General features: G+C 53.7%; 1 protein-coding gene across 2 annotated transcripts; it reads right to left on the bottom strand.

The window, feature by feature from the left end:
• Positions 1 to 3,662: 3,662 nt before the first annotated feature.
• On the bottom strand, positions 3,663 to 8,782 carry R3HDML (R3H domain containing like). Of its 2 annotated transcripts, none has more exons than XM_074843246.1 (6): positions 8,723 to 8,782; positions 7,759 to 8,118; positions 6,249 to 6,367; positions 5,582 to 5,714; positions 4,316 to 4,431; positions 3,663 to 4,203 (listed from the first exon to the last, which is right to left on the bottom strand). In XM_074843246.1, exons 2-6 carry the CDS (start codon positions 8,017 to 8,019, stop codon positions 4,071 to 4,073), a joined length of 762 nt encoding a protein of 253 aa, XP_074699347.1. In that variant the 5' UTR covers positions 8,020 to 8,118; positions 8,723 to 8,782; the 3' UTR covers positions 3,663 to 4,070. The 2 variants fall into 2 exon arrangements, with proteins under 2 accessions (XP_074699347.1, XP_074699348.1); XM_074843247.1 differs by lacking the exon at positions 8,723 to 8,782 and adding an exon at positions 8,384 to 8,681.
• Between the last annotated feature and the right edge of the window lie 16,658 nt (positions 8,783 to 25,440).

Here is a 25,440-nt window from a genome sequence, read left to right as displayed (position 1 = left end):
GTAGCTCCTTGCATGTTGTCTGTGTGGCGCCAGCTGGACACAAAACCACAACCTGCCCTGAACAGAACAAAGCCTTGGCATTTTTCTGAGTCCAGCTTTATGCAAGGCCCCATCCCACTGCTGGCTCCTGTGGCTCAGAGCCACAGGTGATGGGAGCTCCTCCAGAGCCCCAGCTTCTGTGGGCCTGGGACGTATAAACGAGTGACCTGGTCAAAACATGCTAAAACTCAGCATTTCATAACTGCTTGACTGTAGCTCCCTGCTCCAGCTCAGCCCAGCAACACCACTGCTGATCCTGTGCAATTGTTAGACCTCTCCATTGCAATTGTCCATAGACCCACTGAAAAGCCGATGAGCCCCGTGTCTGGCTGTGGCTCACTATGGGGCCATGTGAGCCGAAATTAAAGTGATCTGGAGAGTACTGAAAGGCTGGGGACTGCGGCAAGGAGGCACAGGGCCTCACTGCAGTATGGATGCCTAACACGAGGGTGGGTTAGAGCTGAAGGTGGTACCCATAGGAGGCTGCAGGCTTGGAGCAAGAGAAGCCACCACCCAGAATGGGGCATGACCAAAGCACGAGGAGGTGGCCTGGGAGCCCCACAAGCCTTCCTGGGGTCTGGCTGCAGCACACACAGCGGCTGGAGCATGGGCTGGTTGGGCTGGACGTGCTTGTGGGTGGGGTGTGGTAAAGGAGAAGAGGAGAAGGATGTGAAAAATACAGTGAGGAGAAGCAAGGTAGCACGATGAAGAGCCAGGGGGTGTGATGGAGAGCCAGAGGAAGTGATGGAGAGCCACAAGGAAGTGATGGAGAACTATGGAGTGTGATGGAGAGCGAGAAGAAGTGATGGAGAGCTGTGAGAAAGTGATGGAGAGGCACAGGACATTATGGAAAACCTTGTAACTGTGAGATCTTGTCTGCTGGAGCCTCACTCTGCACCCTGGCCATGCCCAGGGAACTGGGGTTCCCAGGTCACACAGGACCAAACCAGTCCCAGCTCCTTGCCTCATGAGGAAGCTGCAGCATGGGCACAGTTGGACCCATCCCGAGGGTGACGTTGGGCTGACGACAGCCTGGGCAGGGGGACCCATCCCCCCGGTGCCCATGTGCGTTTTCTGGCAGTTGGCATCTGGCACAGCCAAGGAGAGGTACAGCGTGGGGCTGCCCTGGGCTGGTCCCCACTGTACCACTGGGGGAGCACGGGCACAGGCCTGGCGGGCACCTCCCTGCAGCCGGGGCACCCCAGGCAGTGGTGTGCCACCCGGTGCTCTGCACCTCAGAGGCTGGAGCTGCCGTTCTTCCGGGCACTACTCTCCCTGCTGGGAAACCTGCCCAGCCATAACACCAGCCCGGCCCTGGCCCTCGGCGAGAGCAGCAGCGCTGGTGGGCGCCCGCTGTGCCTGCTCCCGCCACCCAGGCGTGCCACGGGCCGCCCGCAGGCTTTGCATTGGGGCTGGCTGCGTGTCCTAAGACAGCACATCACCTGCTCTCTAAACTGCTTCCACTTCTGCTGCGAACCCTGCAGCAGCCCCTCTGCCAGCAGGTCGGACAGCTCTGCTGCCTTGGGCACGTGCCTCCTTCTTCAAGCCAAGCAGAGTGAAAGAGAAGAAATACATATATATGTATTTATATTATATAAAAATCAATCGGGGACCCTTTTTCTGCCTCCATCTCCAGCCTTTGCAGGTGCCTGAGCCAGTGGGGGCCGGGCAGCGCGGCGGGGCTGGGACATGGGGCTGGGGGCTGCTGCCCGCTCCCAGCCCTGCTTCCCGCGAGCGACGCTGGGGCGGCAGCGCGGGCGATGGAAACGCTGTACTCACCATATGGAGCCTCCATCTTAGCGCTTAGCTGGGTGCTTACATTGACCATGTCTCGCCGGCTACTGCTATGGGGACTTGGGGCGAAAACCAGAGGAAGTAGAGGAATAAAAAGAAATCTAAATAAATAAATAAAAATGTCTTTCACTAAGGAACTAGGTGAAGGCAGGAGGGAGTGCAGAGAGGCAGGGCGAGGAAACCTGCCTCTCCTGTTATCTTATTGATTCGCTTAATCAGGGCTAATGTGGGTGGAGATGTTAAATAGTAACCAAGCTCTTATGGAAACCAATCTGCAAGGTGCCGTTGCTGTAGCTATAGTAACTGCTGCCAAGCTAGAAACTCAAACACAGCTTTTACTGGACTCTTTTGGGGCTCCCGTTTCCACCCGGTGTCAAGGCCAGGGCAGCCGCTGGGCTGGGGTTCACCCCCGGACGCAGGGGGGACGGGGAGGCTGGCTCTGGCTCCGCAGCGCCCCAGGTGCTGCTGGTTTTTGTGCCATCACCTGTCCAGGATGGGAAAACCAGGGCTGAGCCCAGACCAGGGCTGAGCTGGCCCGCAGGCAGGGGGCTAAGCCTGCCTGCGGGCGAGGGGCCATGGGATGAGCCGTGGGGGCTGGCACGGGCAGAGCAGGGCCTGGCACAAGGAGCAGAATACCCCAGCTGTGGGCTGGGACTTGTCCCCTCGGTGCAAAACCAGAGGGGTCGCTTGGGTTTGGGGAGCCGCCAGGATGTGGTGGGGGGATGCGGGGGGATGCCCTGAGCGCGGGGCTGGGGCGCAGGGCATTTGCAGCTCCTCCCCATCTCCCTCTGCTCCCCAAATCTGGGGGGACTTGCAAGCTGCTGCAGCCATTCAGGGATATCTGTGCTCCCTCTGGGACTGCAGCACCCAGGAGGAGCCCCCGGGGACCCCATCGTGGCAGGGTGTGCAGGTGTGGTCCCCAACCTCCCCGGGGGGCTGTGGCAGCCCCTGTGCCGCTGGTGGCTCCATGGCAGGAGCGGCCCCTGATCCTGGGGGGCTACGCTGAGGCAAGCAGGGCCATGTGCAAGAGGTGTTGCTGAGATGACACCAAATAAACGGGAGACCCAGAGCTGGAGCTGAAAAAGTGATCGGCTGGCAGCACAGGGCCTCCTGCATCTCGGGAAGAGGCCAGGCTGGAGGAGGCACTGAGGGGTCCCTGCCAGTCCTGGGACACCCCAGCATGCCGGCTATCAAATCCTGCAGCCCTGAGGGGACAAAATTAGGGATGTCTGCTCCTCTGGATGGAAAAGCACATCCCAAGGGAGCAGGCAGTGGGGTGGGGGTGAGCAGGGAAGGAGGCTGCCGGGACGTGGGGGCTGCAGTGTGGGAATCTGCAGCTGGGGGCTCAGACCCAAGGCCTGGCAATTCGGGGACCCCTGAGTTTGCTGAGTGCTGGGAGGTCCTAGAGAGGGAGGGGATGTGGATAATGGGGTGCCCAGCAGTGCCGGGCGTGGTGTGGGGCAGCCTGGGTGGGACAGGGAGCCTGTGGCCCTTTGGCGTCATCATCACCCGGTGTCCCAGCAGTGCTGGCTTCTCCCACACGATGGAGCAAAGCGCCCAGGCATCTCCCGTGGCCGTGGTCCGTGGCCCCACCGAAGTCTTCTGTACCCCGTCACTGTTTAAGCCCCAAATCAGATCAAAGGCGCCAGCTCAGTGTTACCCCAAGGCTCCAGTCTGTAAGTGAGGGAGGACCGACACGAGCACGGGGGTCTCCAGGCTGCTTTATTGGGGGGCTCAGAGCTGGGGGCCCCATGACTGGAGTGGCTGCCAGGGAGCAGGGGCACGCTCAGGACTCCCCACTTCTCCAGCTGCTTGCCATGAGGGGAACATCTTGGTATTTGCTTACACCAGCCTCTGCCTTAGCACAGATGGGGGGTCAGTGGGGAAAGCCCCCAGAGCCTGCAGAGCAGGGACCATGCCAGCTAGCCCTGCTCCCTCCACGCACCCCCAAACCATCCCTATTTCGCAAAATAGGAACCTGAACCATCCTTATTTCCCCTAAAGTGGGAAGCAGCTGGACAACGCAAGCACTGCCAGAGTGGTGTGTTAAAAAAGCCATTTCCTATGTGGCTCTAGGGATGAAGCAGGCTGGACAGCTGGGCTGGTGAGAGCCACCCAATATGTGGCAGGGAGGGGGCTGAGGGGCAGCCAAGGCAGCTGGGGGGAAACACAGTGTTATAAATAATTCTGGTTCACCCTGTCCCCATCCCTGGGGGCTTCCTCGTGGGGCTGCAACCCTAGAACCAGCTGACGTGGTTGGATTTGAGTCCGGAGAAGCACATGTTGTTGGAGCAGCCCCCGCCGTAGGTGGGGGGGCAGGCTGAGCATGGCTGCCCCACCTTGTATGGCGCTTCTCCCAGCCAGTTGCCCCTAAAAAGAGAGGAGGGCGTCACCTCTGAGCACCATGGCCTCGCTGCTGACACCGGAGGGAGCAGGGAGGATGGCATGGGGCGGGGGGGGGGCTTTCCCTCCACGCACTTACTTGATGGCGTAGTTGCAGACCAGGAGGACGGCGTGCCGCCACGTGCTGCCCCACACCCGCACGTTGGTGCAGGTGCCGAGGGCGCAGCCCAGGCGGCTGGAGGATGCCCAAACCATCTGCGCCAGAACGGAGAACAGGCACTGTCAGTGACCACCCGCCCAGGCACCCCGCAGCCGGTCACCCCGGGACCCCAGCACAGGGCTCTGTCCCACCACAGAATCACATCCCGCCCAACCAAATTTCTCGGGCTGGATGCTGTGCCCATCACGGACAGTGTTTTGTCACCAGAGGGTGATTTCTCACTGTCCCTCTTCTGCCTGCAGCCCGTGCTTCTCTGCAAGGGGCTGCCTTCCCAAGCTCACTTCAATGAGCAGCGGAGTCCGGGTCACTTCTCTGATTTACCCAGATTAGTTCCTAAACCTCACCCTGAATGATTGCCAGCACCTTACCCTGCACACAGGGAAGTCAAACAGGGCCAGAAGCTCCTCTTAAAGCCTCTGCAGGCTGAACTTCTTCCTTAAAAAAATGTATCTTGCCCATTTGCAACCCAGAGTGTCTCTGAGCATCCCCATGGTGAGCGTCTGCATCCCTGTGCAGCTCATCCAAAGGTTGGAGCCATGCAGAGGAGATAATTAGGGGTTGGCACAGCTTTGACACCGGGCAGGGAATCAGAGGGAGGTTTTCCACCTTGTGCTGGCCAGGCTCCAGCAGATGTGCCAGGGGATGAAGGGGCTGCATTCCCAGGGAGCCAGACATGGCTGGGCACAATAAAGCTGCTCCATCACAGAGAGGATTCATGCCTGGCAAAAGCACAAAGGGGCTTTTTTTTTTTCTCTTCATCACCTTTGAATAATGCCAGTGGGGTAATAAGGAGAAAAAGGCCAAAGCAGGGAAAAAAACGTAAGAAAAATGTAAACCTCCCAGCCAACTGGCAAGAAGGTTCCAACTGCACTTCAGCAGACTGCGAGTCCCTGGGACCTCCATGCAAGCAGCCCAATTCCCATGAGGGCCCAGGGTGGGAGGACATCACCACCGGCTACCTGCCCCCCTCTGGCAGACATACTGCCTGCTGCCATCCTGCTGCCTGATTTGAAGCAGGCAGCTGCCAGGATTTGATCCTGCATCCCCGCTGCTGCTGGGAGAAGAGCTGCTTACTGCACTGGATGCTGAAGCAGCCCAAGGCACTGTGAGCTGCCCCCCAGTTTGCAGCCGGTTCCTGGGGGGTTGCGGGGGGCTGTGGGGGCTGCAGGGGGCTGCGGCACTCACCTGCGTGTAGTGGCTGCAGACAGAGCCGCTGCATTTGGAGGGGCAGCGGGGGTTGCACTCGTGGGGCTGGGGGAAGGAGTAGTGCTGCTTCTCCTGGTGCCATGATTTCAGCATGTCCACGACGGAGCGGTACCTGCAAAAGGTGCTGTGCGTAAGGTGGACCTCCTCCAACTCAGAGGTCATGGGAGAGGGAAAGGAGGGAGAGGAAGGCTCCATATTGAGGGAATGGGGGAGGAAAGTGAGATGGAGCCAGGGACTGTTGTGGACAAGCACTCCTGGGGAGAAGGGGACAATGACATCTTTGCACCAGCTCTGCTTGTGCCCAAGGCCAGAAGACCTGGCCCTCACTGCAGGCATCCCAGTGCTCAGCTGCATGTGGAGATCCAGGACCCATGTGGCCCTGGTCCATGTGCCAGGCAGAGAGGGGATTAATGCCATACTCCCCAAATGAGCAGCGGGCACCTCTGGTTTTGCACATTTACCCTGCTGTAAGAGTTGGACCGTCCTCCCCGGAGGGCTTGATGTGCCTCTTGGTTGCATCTCAGTTCTCTGCAACCCCAGCTCAGAACCTCTCTGCTCCTTGACCGAGAGGCTGCTGCTGCTCCTCCTCCAGCATCATGGGGTGCAAGGGGTCCCCAGGAGCCTGCTGAGCCCATGGGAAACTCACCTGCCCGAGTGGATGGAGAGGTTCTGCCCCACATATTTCATCAGCTGGGGGGGCCCGTGGTCCCACAGGCAGCGTGCAGCCCACGCCTCCGCTGCCCTGGCCAGCCGCTCGTCCCACACCTGGTCGGGAGGAAAGGAAAAGGGCAGACAGGGACTTTGGGTGCCCAGAGGAGGGAAAGGGAGAAACATGCTCTCTTGGGCTCAGAGAGGGTTTCTGAGCACCCATGGGTGTCCAAAAAACATGACTCATACCAGGCTGGGAAAAGCCCATGGGAAGCATGGCAGCCTGTCCAGGAGTGATGAACCACCCCCAGCTGCCCACTGTGGCTCCTGGGCGTGTTGGGTGCCCACTGCCCAGACAGAGTACAGATGCCCTGAAGCGGTGCAAGCCCTGTGTGTGTGGGTTCCCTCCGGGAATGAGCTGCTTCTGCAGAAGGTGGAGCTGAACCCAGGGATGAAACCCCACAGCCCTGCGCTGCCGCTGCAGCTCGCAGCTGTCCCCAGCCCTCCACCACAGCTCTGGCTGCAGACTAACGGGTGAGGACAGCTGGTTCCTTCATGCATTATTGAAAGGTTCCTCACCCATCCTGAACTACTTTAGGAGAGTTATTTTGGAGGCAGGAATTTAGGCCAAGCAAGAAGCAGCGCAGGATGCTCCTGGGCACGTCTGACCTGCTCTGGTACCCAGCAAGCCAGGCTGCCGCCTGTCTTTCCCAAACTAGCATTCAGGGACCACCCAGCTGCTCTGTCAAAGCTCTGGTCCTCTTGCTGGGAGCAGAGCAGCATGTGGCACCTCCTGCCCCAATGGTCCCACTCTGTGTGGGCTGGAAATCCCTCCTCTTGGTGGCTCCCCATTTCTCCTCCCTTTAGGGCTGGGTTAGGAGCTCCAAGCAGGGTGGAGACAACCTGGGGAAAGCTCTGCCCAGGGTGGCCCTCGTCTGGAGCAGGTGCCCGACCCAGCAAGGCTGTGGAGCCCTTCTCTGCCCCAATCCTGCATGTTTCTTCTCCCGGGGGCTGGCATCCCTGGGCACACTCCCAGGGGACCCTAGAGCTTGGGATGGGGCCGCCCCTCCCGGCTACAGTTAGGGGATAGGCTCCCACCTGGGCTTTGGTTTGGGACCTGAGCTCTTCATGTTTGTAGCCACCTCCCTTCCCCTAATGCTACCTCTGCAGCTCAGCTGGATGGATCCTGCCGTCCTGCAGCCAGCAAGCTCCCAGATGTCCCAGGAACAGGACCAGGGGTCCTAAATCTACCCCCAAGTGGAAACATCACCCCATGGGGACTCCATCCCTCCTGCGCAGAGGCTGCATGGGTCTGCCCTGCACCAGGGACATGAAACATCCCCCAGGGCAGATGTTCAGCTACGAATCCAGCGTAGCACCCTGAGTCCCGATGTGTGGGTGACCCATCCCTACCAGGCTGGGTGCCCATGTCACAGGTGAGCCCCTCGACCCCACCGCAGCAGCCAAGAGCTGTGGACCCAAACCCACCCTACCAGAGCCCGACTCACCATATACTCCATGTTGGCAGCAGGGGGGGAGACCTGTGCCCGCACTTGGTTGTGATAGTCCAAAATCACGTTCATGTCACGGGGGCAGAGGTATCGCTTCCGACGGCTCCGGGGGACCCCCACGCCCCACAGCAGGCCTATGGCTCTGCCCCTGGAGGGGGACAGGAGCTCAGTAGCGTTGGGGAGCAAGAAGGAGCTGGACTGCTGTGTCATCCAGAAGCCCAAGGCAATGAGGTACAGGTGCAAGTGGAGCACAGTCATGCTAGCCCGGCCGGCGGGATCGGCCAGTGGCTTTCTGCTCCCACACGGAGTTAAGCAAGGACAAGGCGGATCGCCGGTCCCTGCTGCCGGTGCGTGGGTCTAGGAGAGAAAACAGCACAGGCACCACTCAGGTTTGCAGTTCATGTGCAAACACCGCTTCCCAAAATAAGATGGAAATAAATTTTCTTCTTTTTCCTTTTCAGAATAAAATTTTAAAATTAATGTCTTTGATAACCTCATTTATCACAGCAAATTCGCCAGGAGTGTCAAGGAAATGTCTGGAGAACTCACTTTCTTGTTTCTCTAAAAAAAATAAATAAAATCGGTACAAAATCTCCCCCTTTTTTTCACTTATTGCACGTACCTGCCAGACAGGGGCTAATTAGGAGCATGCTGAGATATTCGCTGCAGCCGCCTGCCCTGTAACTTCCCAGGCTTTTGGTGTGTTGAGTAAATCCCCAGCACAAATGGAAATCTCATACAGATAAAGAAACATACAGCAAGATTTAAAAGCATCAGCTAGAAATCCTAATCACTCTTTATCTCAGGGAAAGAAAAATAAACCACTGCAAAAGCAGAATAATTAAAAAAAAAAAAAAAGGAAAACGCTGGAATATCTCCTCGTCTGTCAGCCGATGCACCTCCTAGCATCCCTGCCAGCCCTTCCCGGAGCAGCGGGGAGGATGTTCCCCCGACTACGTACCTGCAGGACTGAGCCAAGAGCAGCCGAGCCCGGCGGCGGCAGCCGGTGGGATTGACCTTTGCAAACAACCTGCTGGGGCAGATGCAGGGAGAGGTTTAGCCTAGCCCCGGCGGGCAGCCCGCTGCGGCATCTGACGCAAAAGCTGCATCTTAACTCTTCCCCCGGGGAATGTCCTGAAGTTTGGAAAGAGCCCTGCTAGGAGATTTATAGGCTGGTGGATGCATCCGCGCACAGAGGCGCGCACGCAGGCACGCTGAGCCCTGCGCGGTGCCGGCGGGGGGATCAGCAGAGCCCAGCTCACTCCTCCAGCGGGGAGAGATGCTGCTCGTCGGCTGCTGGCTGAGGGTTTTTGCAAGCTATTAACGGGAGAGATTCCCAGAGTCATCTCTCCCCTGTTCATCCCCTCCCAGCTGGGGTCTTGTTGGGAGCTATGGGTAGGGAAGCGGATCCAGGTCAGTGAGGGATGCAGGGGGGGTTTTGCCCCGGCAAGGTGGCAGCGGAGCTGGCACTTGCCAAAAGCCCCGGGGTCACCCTGCTTTGGTGCGAGCTGAGCAGATGGCAGAGATGTCCCTTTCTGGGGGTGGCTGGGAGGGGACCTGGTGACCACGCGTGTCCCTGGGCCAGCAGTTCTCCCTGTTACAAATGAAGCCCCTTGCCAGGCTGGGCGCTGCTGCCTGTGGGTCCCCCAAGGACTAGGGCTTGCTGCAGCTTGCGGGGGCTCTGCCGCGTCCCCCCACTGACCTGGGCTAGCGATGCCCGGCCAGGGGCATTTCAGGGGAAAACAGCCCTTCCTCTGCGGGCTGTGTTCCCCCGGGCAGCCTGACTGGTGTCCTGGTGTCTGTCCCCGGGGAGGGGAAATGGCTGCAGAAGTCTGAAAGCTGTAGACAATCCTGCAGCATCAAGTGTGTTTCCCTACAACATCCCAAGCAGTCACAATGCCTGAGGCCAGCTGAATGATTGCAGGTCACAAAAATTCGAGGCTGGCAGGTTGGAGGGGCTGTTTGCAATGCCCGGCACATCTCTTCCTCCCATGGCCACGTGTGAGCTGCAGTGGGGCTCGCTGCTGTCATTCCCCTATGCCATGATGCCCCAGGCAAGAAAGGTGCTCACCCCATGCCTCGGCAGGTCTGGGTTCACCAGGGCACAGGCAGGTTTGGAGCCAGGATTTGACTCTTCGGTTGCATGAAGGGGAGCACCAAGGCCAAATTCCCTCTCCCGAGCTGGTGAGAGACATGGAGGTGGAGGCACGGAGCTGAAACCAGAGTATGCCTGGAGAAAAGCTGGTGCTCAGGCAGGGAGACAAGAAGCCTGCTGGGATGGTACAGGGATGGGAAGGCAGTCCCATAGCAGCAGCCTATCGCTGCTTCTCATCCTCACTGGTTTGACTGGGATGAGAATTGAGGATCCCAGACATGCAGCTCCTGCCCCATGCTGGGACTGATGGCACATCCCAGAGCCCAACCAGCTGCACCCAGTCACCCAGAGATCCGCCGTGCAACAGGAGACAACCAGGAGCTTGGGGAGGAGCAGACCCAAGCGTGGAGTGGGAATAACACCCAGGTGCTGAGCTGATGTGTTATAGCAATACAGCCTCACCCTGCTGTGAGCCTCTGCAAATAGTCCCCCGTGTATGTTTTCCCTGGCATCTGCTCTCCCATAAAGCAACTCAAGATGCTGTGGGCCCTGGGGAGCAGCTGGAGACATGTGCCAGAGGGATATTTCCACCCATTCCCCTCCCAGCAGGTGGGATGATGATTGTGCCAGCAAGGAGACAGGGAAACTGCTGCTGAGGCATCTCCGGCCCTGCCGCAGTGCCACAGGAGGGGATCCCTTGGTGCGGAGAGCAGCAGCACCCTGTGAACTGGCACAGCTGGGCATGCAGCTGGGGGCTGTGCCGTGCCATGTATGCTGGCGCTGGGCACATCAGGGTGTCAGGGTGACTCCCAGAGCTCACCAGCTTTCCAGGGTGCCTGTTGTAGGTGGTCTAACCAGCTCAGCTTCACCTTCCCAGCACCAGACCATCCCAAAACACCAGTCACCTCTCCACAGGTGCCAGGCAAAGCTCCATCTCCAGGTTGCCAGTCCTACTGACACCCCTATTTTATGTTCACCCTTATGTAGAGGCAAGTGCCAGCTCCAGGGGCCGGCAGCAGGAAGGTCCTTCATACCTCACCAGGACGGCACACTCCAGGGCTGCCTCCCTCCACTCAACCCCAGCTATCAAATCTCTCATTAGTAAGGCTGGTAAAGGCAGTTTCATTCCCAGCAGATTAGAAAGGCAGACAGGGACACGCAGCAGCAATCTCAACTGGGGACGTGGTCTGGGCAGACTGGGAGGAGCAGCTGCCACCAAGTGCACACCAAGGTAGGGAGGGCACTGGGGCTGTGTTATGGGGAGGGATTTTTTTGATGATTTATTATTTCACGAAAGACAGAGCCCTGAGCAGCAAATGCTGTGAACTGCAAAGCTTTGCATTTGAGAATTTTTTCTGAGTTTTTGTTTCCCTGTGGCTCGGGAAGAGCAAACCCACTGCAGCTCCCACTGCCACGCAGCAGCCGAGCTGCACCGAGCCTCTGCGCGGAGACAAGGAGAGGGTTTTGTCTTGGGTGCAGATTGAAAGCACTGCTTAATCAGCACTCCACGAGACAATCCAAATTCCAGGAACTGGAAGGGGTTTGTGTCCCTGCCAGGCGTAATATCCTGCAGCCCAGACTGGCCCCGCTGCCAAAGCACACGGTATCTGCAGCGAGGACCTTGCTGGGAGCCAAGAAGCACACGCATTCAGCTGGATACAGCAGCAGCACTGGCAAATTCTCATTTTAACAAGCATCGGGGGGGAAAAAAAAAGAGATAAATCTCTGGGTTCACAGCACTTTCTTGGCAGAGACGCCCACCGATGCTTTTAAGACCAACAGACACAGCAGCTCGCTCCAGAATAAGCCATAACGGGACTTGCAGGATTTCTCTGTCATGTTTGTTTCTGGCTTCAGGCATCACCCATCACCCATGTATCAAGGTGGCAGATGGTGACATGAGCCCACATAGGACTGAGGAGGGCTTTGCCCTTTGCTGAGGAACGGGATCTGCTGTGGTCCCTGAGCATCCCTATGCCTGGAGGAGGTTGATGTGGCTTTCCATAGCACGAGCTTTCTCTTTATTGGGGTAAAATAAAATAAAACTAAAGCCCTGTTTGAGCAAAACTGTTTTCCCAGGTACGGCACAAACTCTGTTGCTCTAGTAAAATATTTTCCTCTTATCAACTGCCAGAAAGGCTCATTTTCCAGCTTTGCTGAAAGCTGTTCATTTCCCCCAGTCCTGCTCCAAGCACCAGCAACAGCTCCAGCTAACCTGGTGCCCACCCTGGCAGGGAAGGAAAGTGGGGATTTTGATGGCTTTTTGCATTTCCAGAGCCCTGTACAGGTCCAGCACATCCAGAACTTGGTTCTTCCTCATGCATCACGAAAGGAGATATTCCTTCTGACTTAGAGGTCAGAAGCTTTGATCTCCACATCTTGTGATGTGAGAAAACCCGGGCTGAACTCCTGTATGTTTATTTGTGATCTCCCTAGAGTGAAACACCCTGTTGAGCTGTAATCCAACTGAGATCAGTCCTGAAGTCTGAGGACTTCAGAGCCATCCTTCTTGCTAATTAAGACCAGCTCCTTGTAATTGTTGAATCTCTTTCCAAACCAAGTTGAGCCTTGGAGGAAGAAGTGCAGAAAAGTAAAATCTCATGCTGAAAAGGTGATCTCCCAGGCTGCGGGAACGAGGGGCTGAATTCCCGGCTGCCAGTAGAACTGAGCCCTTCTTGGCCAGAACATGGGGACACCATGCTGGGATGGACTTTTACAAAGAATTCAGCCTTTCTTCATGAAAATTAAATAAGTTTGGTAGGTATCAAACCCCTTTTCCCTGATATCTCAGACATCACAGGAACAGTGCAAGTTTCTCAAAGGAAATTTCACAATTTTAATGAGAAGTAGTTAAAATTGTGAATTTTGATCATCTGAACGTTCACTGTTAAAACCTGGGACAGAGTAGAAAGCCGGGGTGCAATGTGTGTCCACCTCACTTTCCCTTGTTGCACCCACCAGGCCATCTCCACACCCAAGAACCTGCTTTCCCCCTGCCAGTGAAGTACAGTCACACCAGGAAGGAGGCAAAATCAAGCATGCACTCCTAAGATCACCAGTAAATGAGAGGGTCTTGCTAATTTGGTTTTCAGGTCTACCTGGGAGGTCCCTCACTCCTGGTGCATGGGCTAAACAGGATGGGCTTGGTGACGGACACAGCACAAGACGAACCATGTAGTTGTGTAGTTTGCACCTACAGCTGCGTGCACTGGGGATCTGGGTGGTGGGAGCACAGGACACACACCAGCCAGGAGCGGGGAGAGCAGAGCAAACCCTGCAGCTGGACGCTTGCATCTCCTCCAAGAGCTGGTAGCTGTGCCACAGATTGCAGCACTCTGGGCTTTACAGGAACGTTTGGAGCAAACCTGAAGCCAGATAGCCCATGTGTATTAGCCAGAGCTTGCAGGACTATTTATGAAGGGTTCAGTTATTGATTTCTACCACATTTTTTCCTGACCCCAGGCCCACGCTGAGTCCTCCTCTTGGAGACTGCCTCCTAACCCACTTGGGCAGCACTCGTCTCTCCTGGGCAGTGTTTCTGCTGTTCGTGGCCAGCTGGCAGCAGCAGCACAGCTGAGATGGTATACCACCGGCCCCTCACAGAGGAACATTTCACCTCTGCTGGGGCTGTGATTACAGGCAGGAGGAGAGGAATGACAGGAGGCAGAGTGCTCGAGCCAGCCGTGGGGCACAGCTCATGTCAGGACCACCACATGTGTGACCCCGACTGTGCAGCCAGGGGAGCAGGGACCTCAGCAGAGAGATCAGCATGACAGGTTGGAGAGGGCCAAGCCTTTATCTCAACTACTCAAGGCATCATGGCCTGCCTACAACAGCCCACTGCCACAGTGGCTTTTAAAGCCTAGCCCAAACTCTGGGGTTTAGAGCATTTCCATTAATAAATGTGAGATGCTTCACTACTCGCTCCTGCTCTTTCTGATCACAAAGACATTGAACACCTCTCTGATTTGTAGGACTGTTTGCAATCCATGGATGCTGCTGTGAGATCTGTCCATGGGACTGTCCCTGTGCCAGAGGCAGGCTCATCCATCAACAGGGACAGGCGGTTGTGTTCTCCACAGTAGAGCCCATGGTCCTGGAGCCTTTCATACAATGCCTAGTGCCTCCCTCTGCTTCGACTGCGATGTCCTCTCATAAGCCACTGCTTCCACTGGCATATTTGCTAGGACATGAGAAAAACTAGAAATAAAGGTGAAAAAAAACCCTTTCCCATTTTATATCTAGTGATGCTGTGAGGAGCCGGCAGCCAGGAGTGCGGGCAGGAGCCTGCACATGTGGGTCTGATCACCCAGGCTGGGCTCAGCGGGGCGGCACAGAGCAGCCTTGCCCACAGGCTGGCTACCAACCCACTCTCCAAAGGCCACCTGGGCACTGTACCAGCTCTGCGAGCTGCGATTTGCTCCTTTTACTGGTACAACTGGCCAGGTCCTGACACAAGCCTGATCCTGGGAGGCTTTAGTGCTAGCAGCAACTGTGGCTGAAAACATGGCAGGACTAATGCTTTTGTGGCAGGAAGTAAAACCCACTTGTTTTACGGTTTTTACTAAGGTGTCCGTCAAGGCTAATGGGATCCTACATGATCTTCTTGGTCAATAGTGGGTGTCAGCCCCCCCCTGCCCACCCCGGCACTGTCAGAGCTGTGGTCCCCACCAGCAGCCCGCGACTGCCTGTGAGGAAGCTGTGAAGGCCAGTGGCTCCACCCAGCACCAAGATATAATTGGATCCATTGAAAGGTGAGAAATTTTTCCGCCGGCTCTAGAAATAAATTTCTCTGAAGTTGAGTGCTGCGGACAGTAGTTTCTCGCAAAGGTATTTTTTACAGTAACTGGGCTAAGTTTAGAAATCCACTTAACAAGTAACACGGAAGCTCCTCTCAGCACAATTCAGAAGATAGTTAATTTGCTGTTTGCTAATGATTTATTTTTCAGCCCGGCATTTGGGTGTGTGATGGTCTCACTGCACTTTGCCAATGTGAGAAGAATCTAACAGCTCAATGGAAAGAGGGGCCCATCGTGCCACGAGTCAGCTGAGATAGACACAAACCTGAGAGCCAAACATCAGCTGTGACCCCCTCGCCAGCTGCACCTGGGGTGGGTACCGGGACCCCCTGATCTACAGCAGCGCTGTGCCCCCACCCCACCACCCCCATCCCCACTGCACACCCACAGCTTGCCCATGCAGGTGCAGCCCATGTACAGCTCTGCCCACGCACGCAGACGCACACAAGAGCCAACAGCCCCGGAAACATGATGATGGTGGGTATTTTTACTGTGCTTATTGCCTGCTCCCCGCGTGGTCGGCTTTCAGGCTCGGTGGTGGGAAACCCATTGGTCCCACCCAGGGGTCCTGGTGGGAGTTCCTCATCCCATGGGGCAAAACCAGTCTGCATGAAAGGCATCATCTGGGGTGAGCTGAGATCATTGCTTTCCTCGGCATCTGACACAGTAAGTGCTAACTGTGTAATGGTTGGGAAATGCTGCAGCTCCAGCAAAGGGCTGGATCAGCTGCTGGTCGGGGGCTAGTGGATCACAGCCCCGAAAGCCCAGACCCAGCAAAGTGAAGTCAGGACACCCTGGCAGCCTTACCATGTAATTTTCTTGCTTGGACGGGTATGTTCTGCAGCTTGACTGCAGCCCCTGTGTATTCAGTCCATTCCCTTTTTTTTCCCCAAGACCAAAATTAAGATAGAAACTGAGCACCTGGCACTGGTTCACAGGCGGGTTTGCCACAGCTGCACAGGGAGGTCTTGTTCCCATTGCTCCTCTTCTCGGGGGTGGCCACGCTGCTCATGTGCCCGGGCCCCCACTGTGGCACCGGCAAACACCCTCCAACCATCCCCACCAGTGTACAGTTCACTGTCTCCAGGTGCAAAATGATTTTCCACAGAAAAATGTTGCTGCAGTTTGTTTGTTTGTTTGTTTGTATCAGGTTAAATAAAGGTGGAGCTAAAAGAGATGCTGCTTTTCCTTCCCAGCTCTGAAGGAAGAGGGGGATGTTTGCAGTAGTTTATCATTCCTCAGGATGTTGGGAGAGGGTCTCCTGAAGGTGTTGCTTCTCCCCAGGATCTGTCTGAGGCATGTCTGGCAGGGAGGAAGATGCAGCTCAGGTGGGTGGTGATCACTCAAAGCCTGGCCAGCTTTAAAAACAGACTCTGGTAAGGGCAGGAAGGTGGTGCAGGAGGAAGGACATAGAACAGGAGCTCCTGGGGCGTCCAGAGGAGATGGAGGGGCTTTGGGCAGGAAAGACGTGCTCTGGGTGTAGTCACATCTCTTCACAAGGCTGAGAAACAGGAGTGGTTCAGCTGTCCTGGGGCTCCCCGGGGAGGCCAGCAGTGCTGAAGCAAAGCGAGCACCTAATGGGTGAAACAGGGGTGTAATCCTGAAGCTTCTGGTCTCCTGAGTGGCACTGGGCAAACCACTTTCCATACATATTTCTCCGTCCATACTACCACACTGATCACATCTACCAGAGGCCTTTGAGGGCTGCCAGTGACCAGCCCTGCATCAGAGCTGGTCCTGCCCTTCCAGGTGAGCAGGGCAGGACTACGCAAGATTTCCATGACATCTGCCTGTTTCTGGCATTGAAGCTGAAAGGAGACTCAAATATTTTTGCTCATGTTTAAAATCTCTTTCTGTACCTGCATCTTGGGGCTTCCTGGCTTCTGCTTGCAGAACATGAGCAGTTTGATGGATGCTTTGTATTTTCACCCCTCCACTCTCCCATAAAGATTTATTGTGAATCTTTGCCAAGAAACCTCCCTTTTCTCATGGGACTTCCAAGCTTTCCCACGTCCAGATGGCTGGATCCAAGCCACCAGATTTCTGTCTGCCTAGACATGAAATTTCTCAGGTTCAACCATGGAGTCTCAGACGTTTGCAAGAACCATTTTGCTCAAAGCTGGACAAAGGCTGGAAAAGCAGAAAACAAGAATCTTGAGATGCTCTTTTCTGCTTTATTTCCTTAGCCTTCACCCAAGGAAGACCTGCAAAGACAGCTCTTGCAGCCCCTGCTCTGGCACACCAGATAGGGATTTCAGAGCCCGCAGACATACCATCACTGCTGCCTTGTGCCAGACTTACCGAGGTGTCATCTGCTCCTCCTCTGTCTTGGACTCCATGTTTATTACAGCAAAATGTGCATGTTGGAGGCCTGCATGCATTTGACCGTCCAAAAAGCAACCTCCTGGTTTTTGGATTGCTACCCCGAGGCTGAGCCAAACACATATGTGAGGTATAAGGGAATGGAAATCAAGAGCTCTGACTACAAAAGCATTTGCCAGTTGATCTAAAGAAAGCAGCTCCCTGGGCTCAGCCTGTGCCAGATGCTGCAAGAAGGAGCTGCAGTCCCTGAACTCACTTAGACACCCTGTCTGCCACAAGTGTTGTTCCCAGAAAGTAAAAGCCTGTGAGGAACCTTGCAGCTGGAGGTCCTGGCCAGACATGTTGTGTCAGTGTCACAGTGTCCCTGTGGAGCTGGGGGAGCATTGTGCTGCAGAATCTGGGAGAGGGTTGTGCTGGGAGATGGGCATGGCCATGGTTTTGGGATGCAGAAGCTCAGCAAGAGCCAAAGGTGGTGAGGAGCGCACTGATGCCTTCTTCCCATGCTGAGCCATCCCGCAGGGTTTTGAAGTGGAAAACAAGCAGCAAATGGCATAACATCGGTATAGATAATCTGTGCCCAGAGAAAAAGAGAAGAACCCATGCTTGCAGTGCAGATACTGTCTTTCAAGTGAAAGAGATTGCCTTCTGCCATCTGCCCCATCTACCCCACCTTGCCCATGACCTGGTGCAAGTGTCAGTGCTCGCTGATACATGTGCTTGGGGGGTTGTTACTCCTCTGTTCTAGTTGTTAAGGCAGATTTTGTGTTGTTTCATGCTGGGATGTATTTCCCTGCCTGCTGAGAGGTGATGGAGGCCAGGTCACTGGCCACAGCGGCCACAGCAAGGGTTACTTGCAGATCCTGCCCTGTGTGAGCTTAACGTCAACAAGAGCTCACAAACTCTTAACTTGTGGGCTAATCTGCCCAGCAGTGAATTATTCCTGCCTGAAGAGCTTGAAGCAATGCTGTAAAACCCAGACAGCTTTCTGCTGCCCACCAGCTCAGCCGCAGCACGGACAGGGCTCTCAGTGCCGGGCAGGACAAATGGCACTGGCTGCCTCAGCACTGCCACCAGGTGATCCCTGCTGCCGGTGGGGGGGAGCTGTCCTGGGGGGCTCCCACCAGGAAAGGCTCCCATGAGGGGAGGTTCCCCTTTGCTGGCACTGGTAAGGGGTTGGTGTGTCAGCACATGGCCTGCGCTCCTCAGCCAGGAGACCTGTGGTGGGTGGACACTGGGGTCACTGTCCCAGCAAGGCATTACTCCCCGATGGGCATGTGCTTTGATCTGCCAGGGATAAATGAGAGTGTTTAAACTACGCTGGGAGGAAAACACATATCTAGGAACATATACAAGAGAATCAGATTCCAATCAAAGCCTTGGAAGGTCCAAACCCATGATCTTCAGTTTAACTGAACACACCCAGAACAGAAGCAGTTCTCTCTATATCTCTCTCAGCATGGAGACACGCTTCCCAGGGTCTTTTTTCCCCCAGCCAGGGGACATGCTGACATGTGAGTCCCTGAAAACCCTCGAACTGGGACGTCTCATCTGACAATAACTACCTAGTCTGAGGGTGCTGCGGGTGCTGGCAGCTCCACTGAGCCCACGCACCCCAGCGTCTGCCCTTTGAAGTACAGAGGAAGCTGGATGGGGGATTCCTGCAGCTCATCGGCTCTGTCAGTCACTCAGGCTGAGTCCACGCAGTGTCACAGAGGTCTCACGGTGGCTTGTTCTGACACATCCATGCTAGCGTGACCTTGCCTGTATGCCACAAGCGATGGAGAGGAAATAGCAGTGGAGCTGGCATACACCAGTACCTGGAGCACGTGCCCCACGGGGACCTGGGCTTGTGGTGGCTGATAAGGACCATGACTGATAAGGTTCATGCTGCCTTGTCCTTCCTGCTGCTTCTAGAAAGATTTAACCAGCCTGCACAGAAAAGTGTGGTACAATCCAGCCTTCATCTTGCTCACAGATGTGCTGATGCCAGCTCCCACAGAGGCACCTGGCAGGTCGGAGGGAGGTGCTCGGTGAAGGAAAGGACAGAGCCCATCTGCCCCGCGGCCGGCGTCTCGCAGGACAGCAAACACTGAGCTCACTGAGACAGCTGTTGCTTTTGGCACATCCCTCTCCCCGCTCCACTTCCCTGCAGACGCAGAGCGCGGTTTTACCTCAGCATCTTGTCTGCTGCCCATGTGTTGCTACCGAACCAAGCCCACCGGGGCGGTTGGGCCCCCTGTGCCTGGCTTTTCCTGCCTTGAAACCAAGGGAGGTGAGAGCCAGGCGGGAGCACCGTGCCCCAGACACTGGGAGGGTGCACCCCCAAAGCCTCCCCCAGCACCTTTCCAGTGCACATCCCAGAGCCAAGGGGAAAGACACCCTCAAGGGCTGCACACAGTTCCCAGCTGGACCCCGTTACAGCCCCAGCACTTCCTTTTGTGCTTGTCAACATCCAGCTGCGGGTTCCTGGCTGAGAGAAAGGGAGGGTGGCATTGCCCAGGGGCCATGTCCAAGTGGGCGGGGTGCTGGGTCAGGTTTGGGCAGGGGGGATGAGGAATGAGCCTAACCCCATCCTTCTGTATTCTCATCTGGTGCTCAGCTGTTTCTAGTTTTTCCCTTCCCTTTTTCTTATTTAAACTGGTATTTTCAGGCTGTGCTGATAGAGAGGAAGCCTGGGAGTGCTGGTGGGTGGTTCAGTGGCTGGGTCTAGCTGCTGGGTGACTGCATCTCTCTCTCCACTGGCTGCTGCAGCACAGACACCACAGATGGAGTGGCCCAGCAAAGCCTTTCCAAAACCAAGACCTTGAACCCCTGTAAGTGGGTTGGGGGGATGTCAGAAACTAGAACTTGATAAATTAATGGAAGTGTTATATCATGGTATGTCTTCTGGCATGAGTGGCTCACAATGTCCACGATTAAACCTGCGATAGCAGCTGGGAGGTACAATGTGCTCTCAGGCTCTGTGCACAGCTGATGCCCATCTGGAGTAACTGGGATGAATGAAGTGGTTATAAAGCTACAGTAGCAGTGCTGGGAGTGGGACTGGTCTTCTCCCCAGACAAGAAAAGGATCTTCCTTTCTGCCTGCTCCAGTGATGGAAAGGATGAGATGTCTCCATGAGCTCATAGAATGTGCTAAGGGGAAAACCTCCAAGTCTCCTTGCTGCAGTGTTTTGTGTCTACCTGCCTCCTGAAGTGGTTCAGTAAATCAACAATGCTCCCCTCTGTGCCTGCCGAAACCCCTCCAGCCGTCTCGCACAGATGACAGTGGAGGTGATGAGGAGGGTTAATTGACTCTGACAAATATTTACCTGTTCCTCTGGGTTTACAGAAGCCTTGCTCCAGCCCCAGCTTTGAAGTGGAGTTCAAAGCCCCAGCAATGCCAACATCTCTGGGGGAGTGAGCTCTCACTGGCATGCAAAAGCGTTGCTCTGCAAGGAGGGGAAGCACATCCCTCATCCTCCTCAGAGGGCACCTGGCACAGTGCTGGCATCTTTCACCATCTCATAGGGCTCTACTCATCTCCTCACACCAGGGTAAGATCTGCTTTGCCAATTGTTTGGAGCCTACATTAAATAAACAGCCCAGAGAAAGGCCTTTTTCCAGCAAAGTGGCAGAACATGCTTCTCATGTATTTTTTTTCCTAACCTCTGAATGGTGTCAACAGAGATTGAGTCACACATCTGTGGTAGGCTCATATTTTTAAAAAAATAGCTTGTTTGAACTGTACAAACAAACACTTGTGAAAAGAATCCTGTTTCTTTAAGTGAAGCTGGTAAATGCTCTGATTTAGTTAAAGCACTAGGATTTGGCTTTCATTTTATTTTTCACCAAACTGCAAGCTAGAGGGGGGGGAAAAATGTTGTTTATTCTCAGAACAGGTAGAGTTCAGGCAGCAGGAGCACAACCTTCATCACCCACATCCTCCTGACGCTGTCGGTGACAGCCCCCCTGTGCACTGTTGGCCAGCCTCCATACTTTCCTTCCACTTGGTAAGATGCAGACTGGATCACTATTTTGGGAGATGCTCCGTTCCTGGCAGACTGGGATGTGCTTCCTCACTGGAAGCTGAGAGCAGCCAGTCCAGTCTGCTTCATGTCTGGAAACTGGGCCAGATCGTGAGAGACCAGTCATGGTCCTGCCAACCTCTCGTGCCCGACAGTAAAATATCATGAGATGCCTTGGGGAAGGTGCAGAAGCTCCCTAACAAACACTTCAGGCTTAATCTGCTGTTTGGGAGCATTTAACCCTAATGGCAGTAGTTCTTCTTCTACCCCTCAGGTATAGGCAGCAAAGCAAGTGCTCCCACTTCCTGCAGAAGCTAAAGGGAGGGGTCCTGGTTGGAAAAAGGGGTGATAAACCAGAGCCAGGCACCAGTACAGCTCTGGGCTTCTCCTTGAGGCAAATTAATTTCCTTGCTGCCCTAACCCATGTGAACAGCTGACCTGGGCATTGCTCAGCACACTTCACACTGACATGTCCTCTCACCTCGCTGTCTTTCTGCCCATCTTGTCTTTCAGATGCCAGCCCTGGTTGATGATCACCCCAATAAACTCCACAGTCTGGGGCATCCTTGTTTCTTCTGCTGAAGGCTGAGATATGGGGCAGCCCTATGGTGAAAGAGTGTGGCAAGGTGAGTGAGAGGTGCTAAGCTCACTGAACACAGGAAATATATAATTAACCAAGCCAGTAAAGCACAGATTAAATATTATGTATGTATATTTTTTAGTTTTACACTTAATATTTGTAATTGCATATTTGACTGAAATAGCCACAGCTCATGCTATGTGGCTGGCTGTACCAGTTATCCAGTCAAGAAACCAGGACTATTAACTGTGGTCCCTGCAGCTAATCAACACAAAGTCACTTCCAAATTTTACACCTGAATATATGACTCTGATTTTTTCCTGCAAACATATGAGCTAAAAATGCACCAGTAAAGTTTGAAAAGTTCATATTTTGAATGAATAAGCACAGACCACTTCCTTTCCATATTTGATCAGTTCCAATAAACAGCAGTTTCTTCATCTAAAAAAAATGCAATATTTTGGTACAGTAGCTCAAGGGCCACCCAGCAAATGGTTCTGTGGAAATCATCATTGTGAGTTTTGCGTGATGTTTAGTCTATGATCAATAATCATTATAGAAAGGGAATAAATGGAAACAACAAATAACACTTTTAGCACATGTCTAACAGAAAAGTTAATTGGAATGGGCAGGAGTTACTTCCCAGTAACTGTGCTGCTCAGAGAACGCTACCCACTCAGCCTGCAGGGAAAAACCTACCCAGCAGCTACCCTTGAAAGACAACACAGCAAGAATCAAATTAATTCAAATATACAGGTGTTGGTGGGTGAGGATTTTCTCTGGCAAACACAAAAGGTGTGAATTATATGCTGTACAAAAAAAGGGGAATATTTCAGCAAGGAGCTGCACATGCAGCCACCACAGCTGCTCAATGAAGTCAGGCAATTAGAGATAAACATAACTAATTAAGACCATTTTATGCCCAAGCCAATGTACACTTCATCACATGAATTATATCTTTTTTCATGTGTGATCTCATCCCCACTTCATCTGCTAATGGTCTGTTTAATTTGTATTGTAGGAAGAGTAGCTATTTTACATTTTTGTGAACTCGGGTCATTTTTAAGCTCTTCAGACTGTTATCATACCCCTCTGCAACCTCACAATTATCTCTCTCTGAAAAAAATTTAGGAAGGAGAAAAACAGAACCTCTCCCATATCCCCCTCAGGGTATGGGGATACAGAGGTTAAGGGACTTGCCTATGGCTGGAGAGGGAGTTTGTCAGAGCCACAAATTAAACCCAGCTCCTTGGAGTCCATGCTCATCACAAGACTATTCTCTCCTGCAAATTAAAACCTGTCATTAGTCTGCTCTGCTGCAATCTGGCTGTGTGGAACAAGAAATGTAAATATTTTGTAGCAGTAGGTATTAATTTGTAGCATCAATAAAGTTTGCACTGCTGAAAACTGAATTGATTCTTTCTTATGCTTTGCCCCATATCCCAAAATATTTTGATTTTTGGATTTAACCACCAAATATGCTGAAAATTCCCTGCAGCTCAGATCATACCCTTCCTATTCATTTGAGGAGAGTTGGGGGGAAATGTGTGACCTGCAGAGGTTTTCATGCCGGGCCCAGCGATGGTTCAGTCTGTACAAATTCCCTGGGGTTAATTTCCACACCTTTTTCCAAAATTCTTGGGGTTTCAGGACTGGGAAAGACCTTTCCCATTTGTTTGGGCAGCCACGCAGGTGGTGAGTTACCATCGTCTCCCTTCTGTCTCTCAACTCAGCGTCTCTGCTGTAAACTCAGCATCTGCTCACAGGAGCAAGACTTAAACCTTGATTCTACCCAGGCTGATGACAAGATGGGAGCTCATAGGAAGAGAATCCCTCCCCATCAAAGATGGGCAGCAAAGATCTAGGCCAGTGTGAGGGGAAGCCTCTGCCCCAGGCTGCATTTCAAAGGCATCACTGACACAAGGGAACAAAGCACAGTTTTATTTTTTTAATCTTTTTTTTTTCAAGCTGACAGTGAATAGAGAAGGCTGCGAGCTCAAAGCACTGAGGCTGATGGACAGTGTCTCAGCAAAGGGCCAAAACTATCTTAAACTCCAAGCTTAACCTCCTATTAGACAAAGAAAATACAGCACAAATTATGCTTATGTAGCACCTCTCATGCAAACATCCCAGGCCGCTCCACGATCAAACTCAAACACAATCAATCATGGAGATGTGAGCAGCGCTCACCAAGGAAAACAGAGAGCAGGGGAGGCTCAGCAAGAATGAGCGGCACGGCCGCCACGAGCACCTGGCTTCCAAAGGGAAGGGCTGGGGGGCTGGCGAGGGCCCCCCGGGCAGGCAGTGATGGGTAAGCAGATGCCAGCAGGGCGTGGGAATTGCTGTGAGGCAGGAGGGTACGCCGGGGAGAGGGGAGGTCTCCCAGGTCCAAATGAGCCGTTACTAGTGGGGTAACGGCCCCACTGCCCGTATGGACATGGGCTGGTGGCTCTGCCCGTCCCGCCAGGCAGCGTGCTCAGACAGGCACCCACCATGTCCTCGTGGTGCCCCTGGAGCACACCTTCCCTGTGGAGTCAGCCTGTGAGAATCCACCTTAGCCCAAACTCGGATCAGAAAAGAACCATTGCTTGTGTTTTGTAAAAAAAATCGTGTAGCTTTTCTTTCCTTCTCCTCCAGGCATCCTTCTTTGGTTGCAAGAGAGAGCAGTGCACCCAGAAATCTCACCCAAAAAACCCAACCTGATTCCTATTTAGCATGATAAGAGGCTTAGTTTGTCTGTTTGAGCTGAGATTTCAGTTCAAACTTCTTGGTCTTGCTCCATAGCAAACCTCCAAACCTTTGCCAGTTTATTTTTCAGTGTCAGGAGGTTCCCTTGCTGAGACAATCAAGACAGCTGAAGGTCCTGCAGGGCTTTGTCAAAGGGCTGAAGAATTAAACTCCAGTAACTCATCCTGTGAATGGCTTTAAGGCACAATCAACTTTTCAGTTATGATCTTGCCTTCTTCTAGCATGCTCCATTTTTGAATGTTTAGCAGGACAAGCTTGTGAGTAGGGGTCTCATGACATTTATGCATGAGGCTGTGACGCTACTGCAGCATGTTCAGACACAGCATCATTTTCTCAGCATCAAAGTAACAGCAGATCACAGTGCAGCACCGTGAGCCTGAACAAAACACCACTGTCTTCCGAGAAGGTCTAAACTTCTCCACAGCTAATTCTAAGCTCCCAAATTAGGCGTACAGTTGCCCATGGCTCCTGGCAAGGGTTGCTAAGGTTGTCTTTCCACTGACTGTATACTGAGACTGGGGTGACTGTTTCCAGATGAGGATCCTCAGTTATGTGGAAGGTATCCGTACCGTAGTTTCACATCAGCAAGACAGACTTCTTTGCAATTGAAGTGATTAACAAATGATTAACAGAATCACCAAAATGACACAAATTAATTTTCTAAGCAACTTAATTATTTAAAATAATTAACAACTCAGAGTGTCAATGTTCTTGCTCCAATGGATAGTGAAACATCTGATACTACATGAACTCTATGACCAGGAAAGATTTCCCCAAAACCTGCCGCAGCTCAGGAGTAAGGATGCTCTTCCCAGGCGTGTTGGATCTTACTTCAGACCTCTGCTATGGCAGCTGGGATCTCCACATCGCTTGTCCAAATAAGTGTCCTAAGCTCTGGGTGACTGGGCACGCAGGGACAAGGCTTACCAACCACTCTTCAGCTCTGAAAGTAGTTCTACAGCCCCTAATGAATCTAGGCCTGCACACCTTAGAGGCAAAATGTGATTTCTCAGTGAAAATGAAACAATTTGTTGGGGGCCTTGGTTCAAATTAAACCAGAAAAACAAAACAAAACCCCACACCAAATTTTTTTAATCAAATAATCCGGAAGATTTCAGCTTGAATCAGG

This window comes from Strix aluco, chromosome 17 (genome assembly GCF_031877795.1).
Source record: "Strix aluco isolate bStrAlu1 chromosome 17, bStrAlu1.hap1, whole genome shotgun sequence".
Classification (NCBI taxonomy): Eukaryota; Metazoa; Chordata; class Aves; order Strigiformes; family Strigidae; genus Strix; species Strix aluco.
This window is presented reverse-complemented; position numbering and strand designations above follow the sequence as displayed.

Excerpts from the sequence above, each read along its gene's own strand:
- R3HDML (XM_074843246.1), bottom strand. The coding sequence starts at position 8,019 with ATGACTGTGCTCCACTTGCACCTGTACCTCATTGCCTTGGGCTTCTGG. Across the intron at positions 5,715-6,248 it reads CTCTCCATCCACTCGGGCAG|GTACCGCTCCGTCGTGGACA; the intron begins GTGAGTTTCCCA and ends CACCTTTTGCAG. Across the intron at positions 4,204-4,315 it reads GTCTGCAACTACGCCATCAA|GGGCAACTGGCTGGGAGAAG; the intron begins GTAAGTGCGTGG and ends CTCTCTTTTTAG.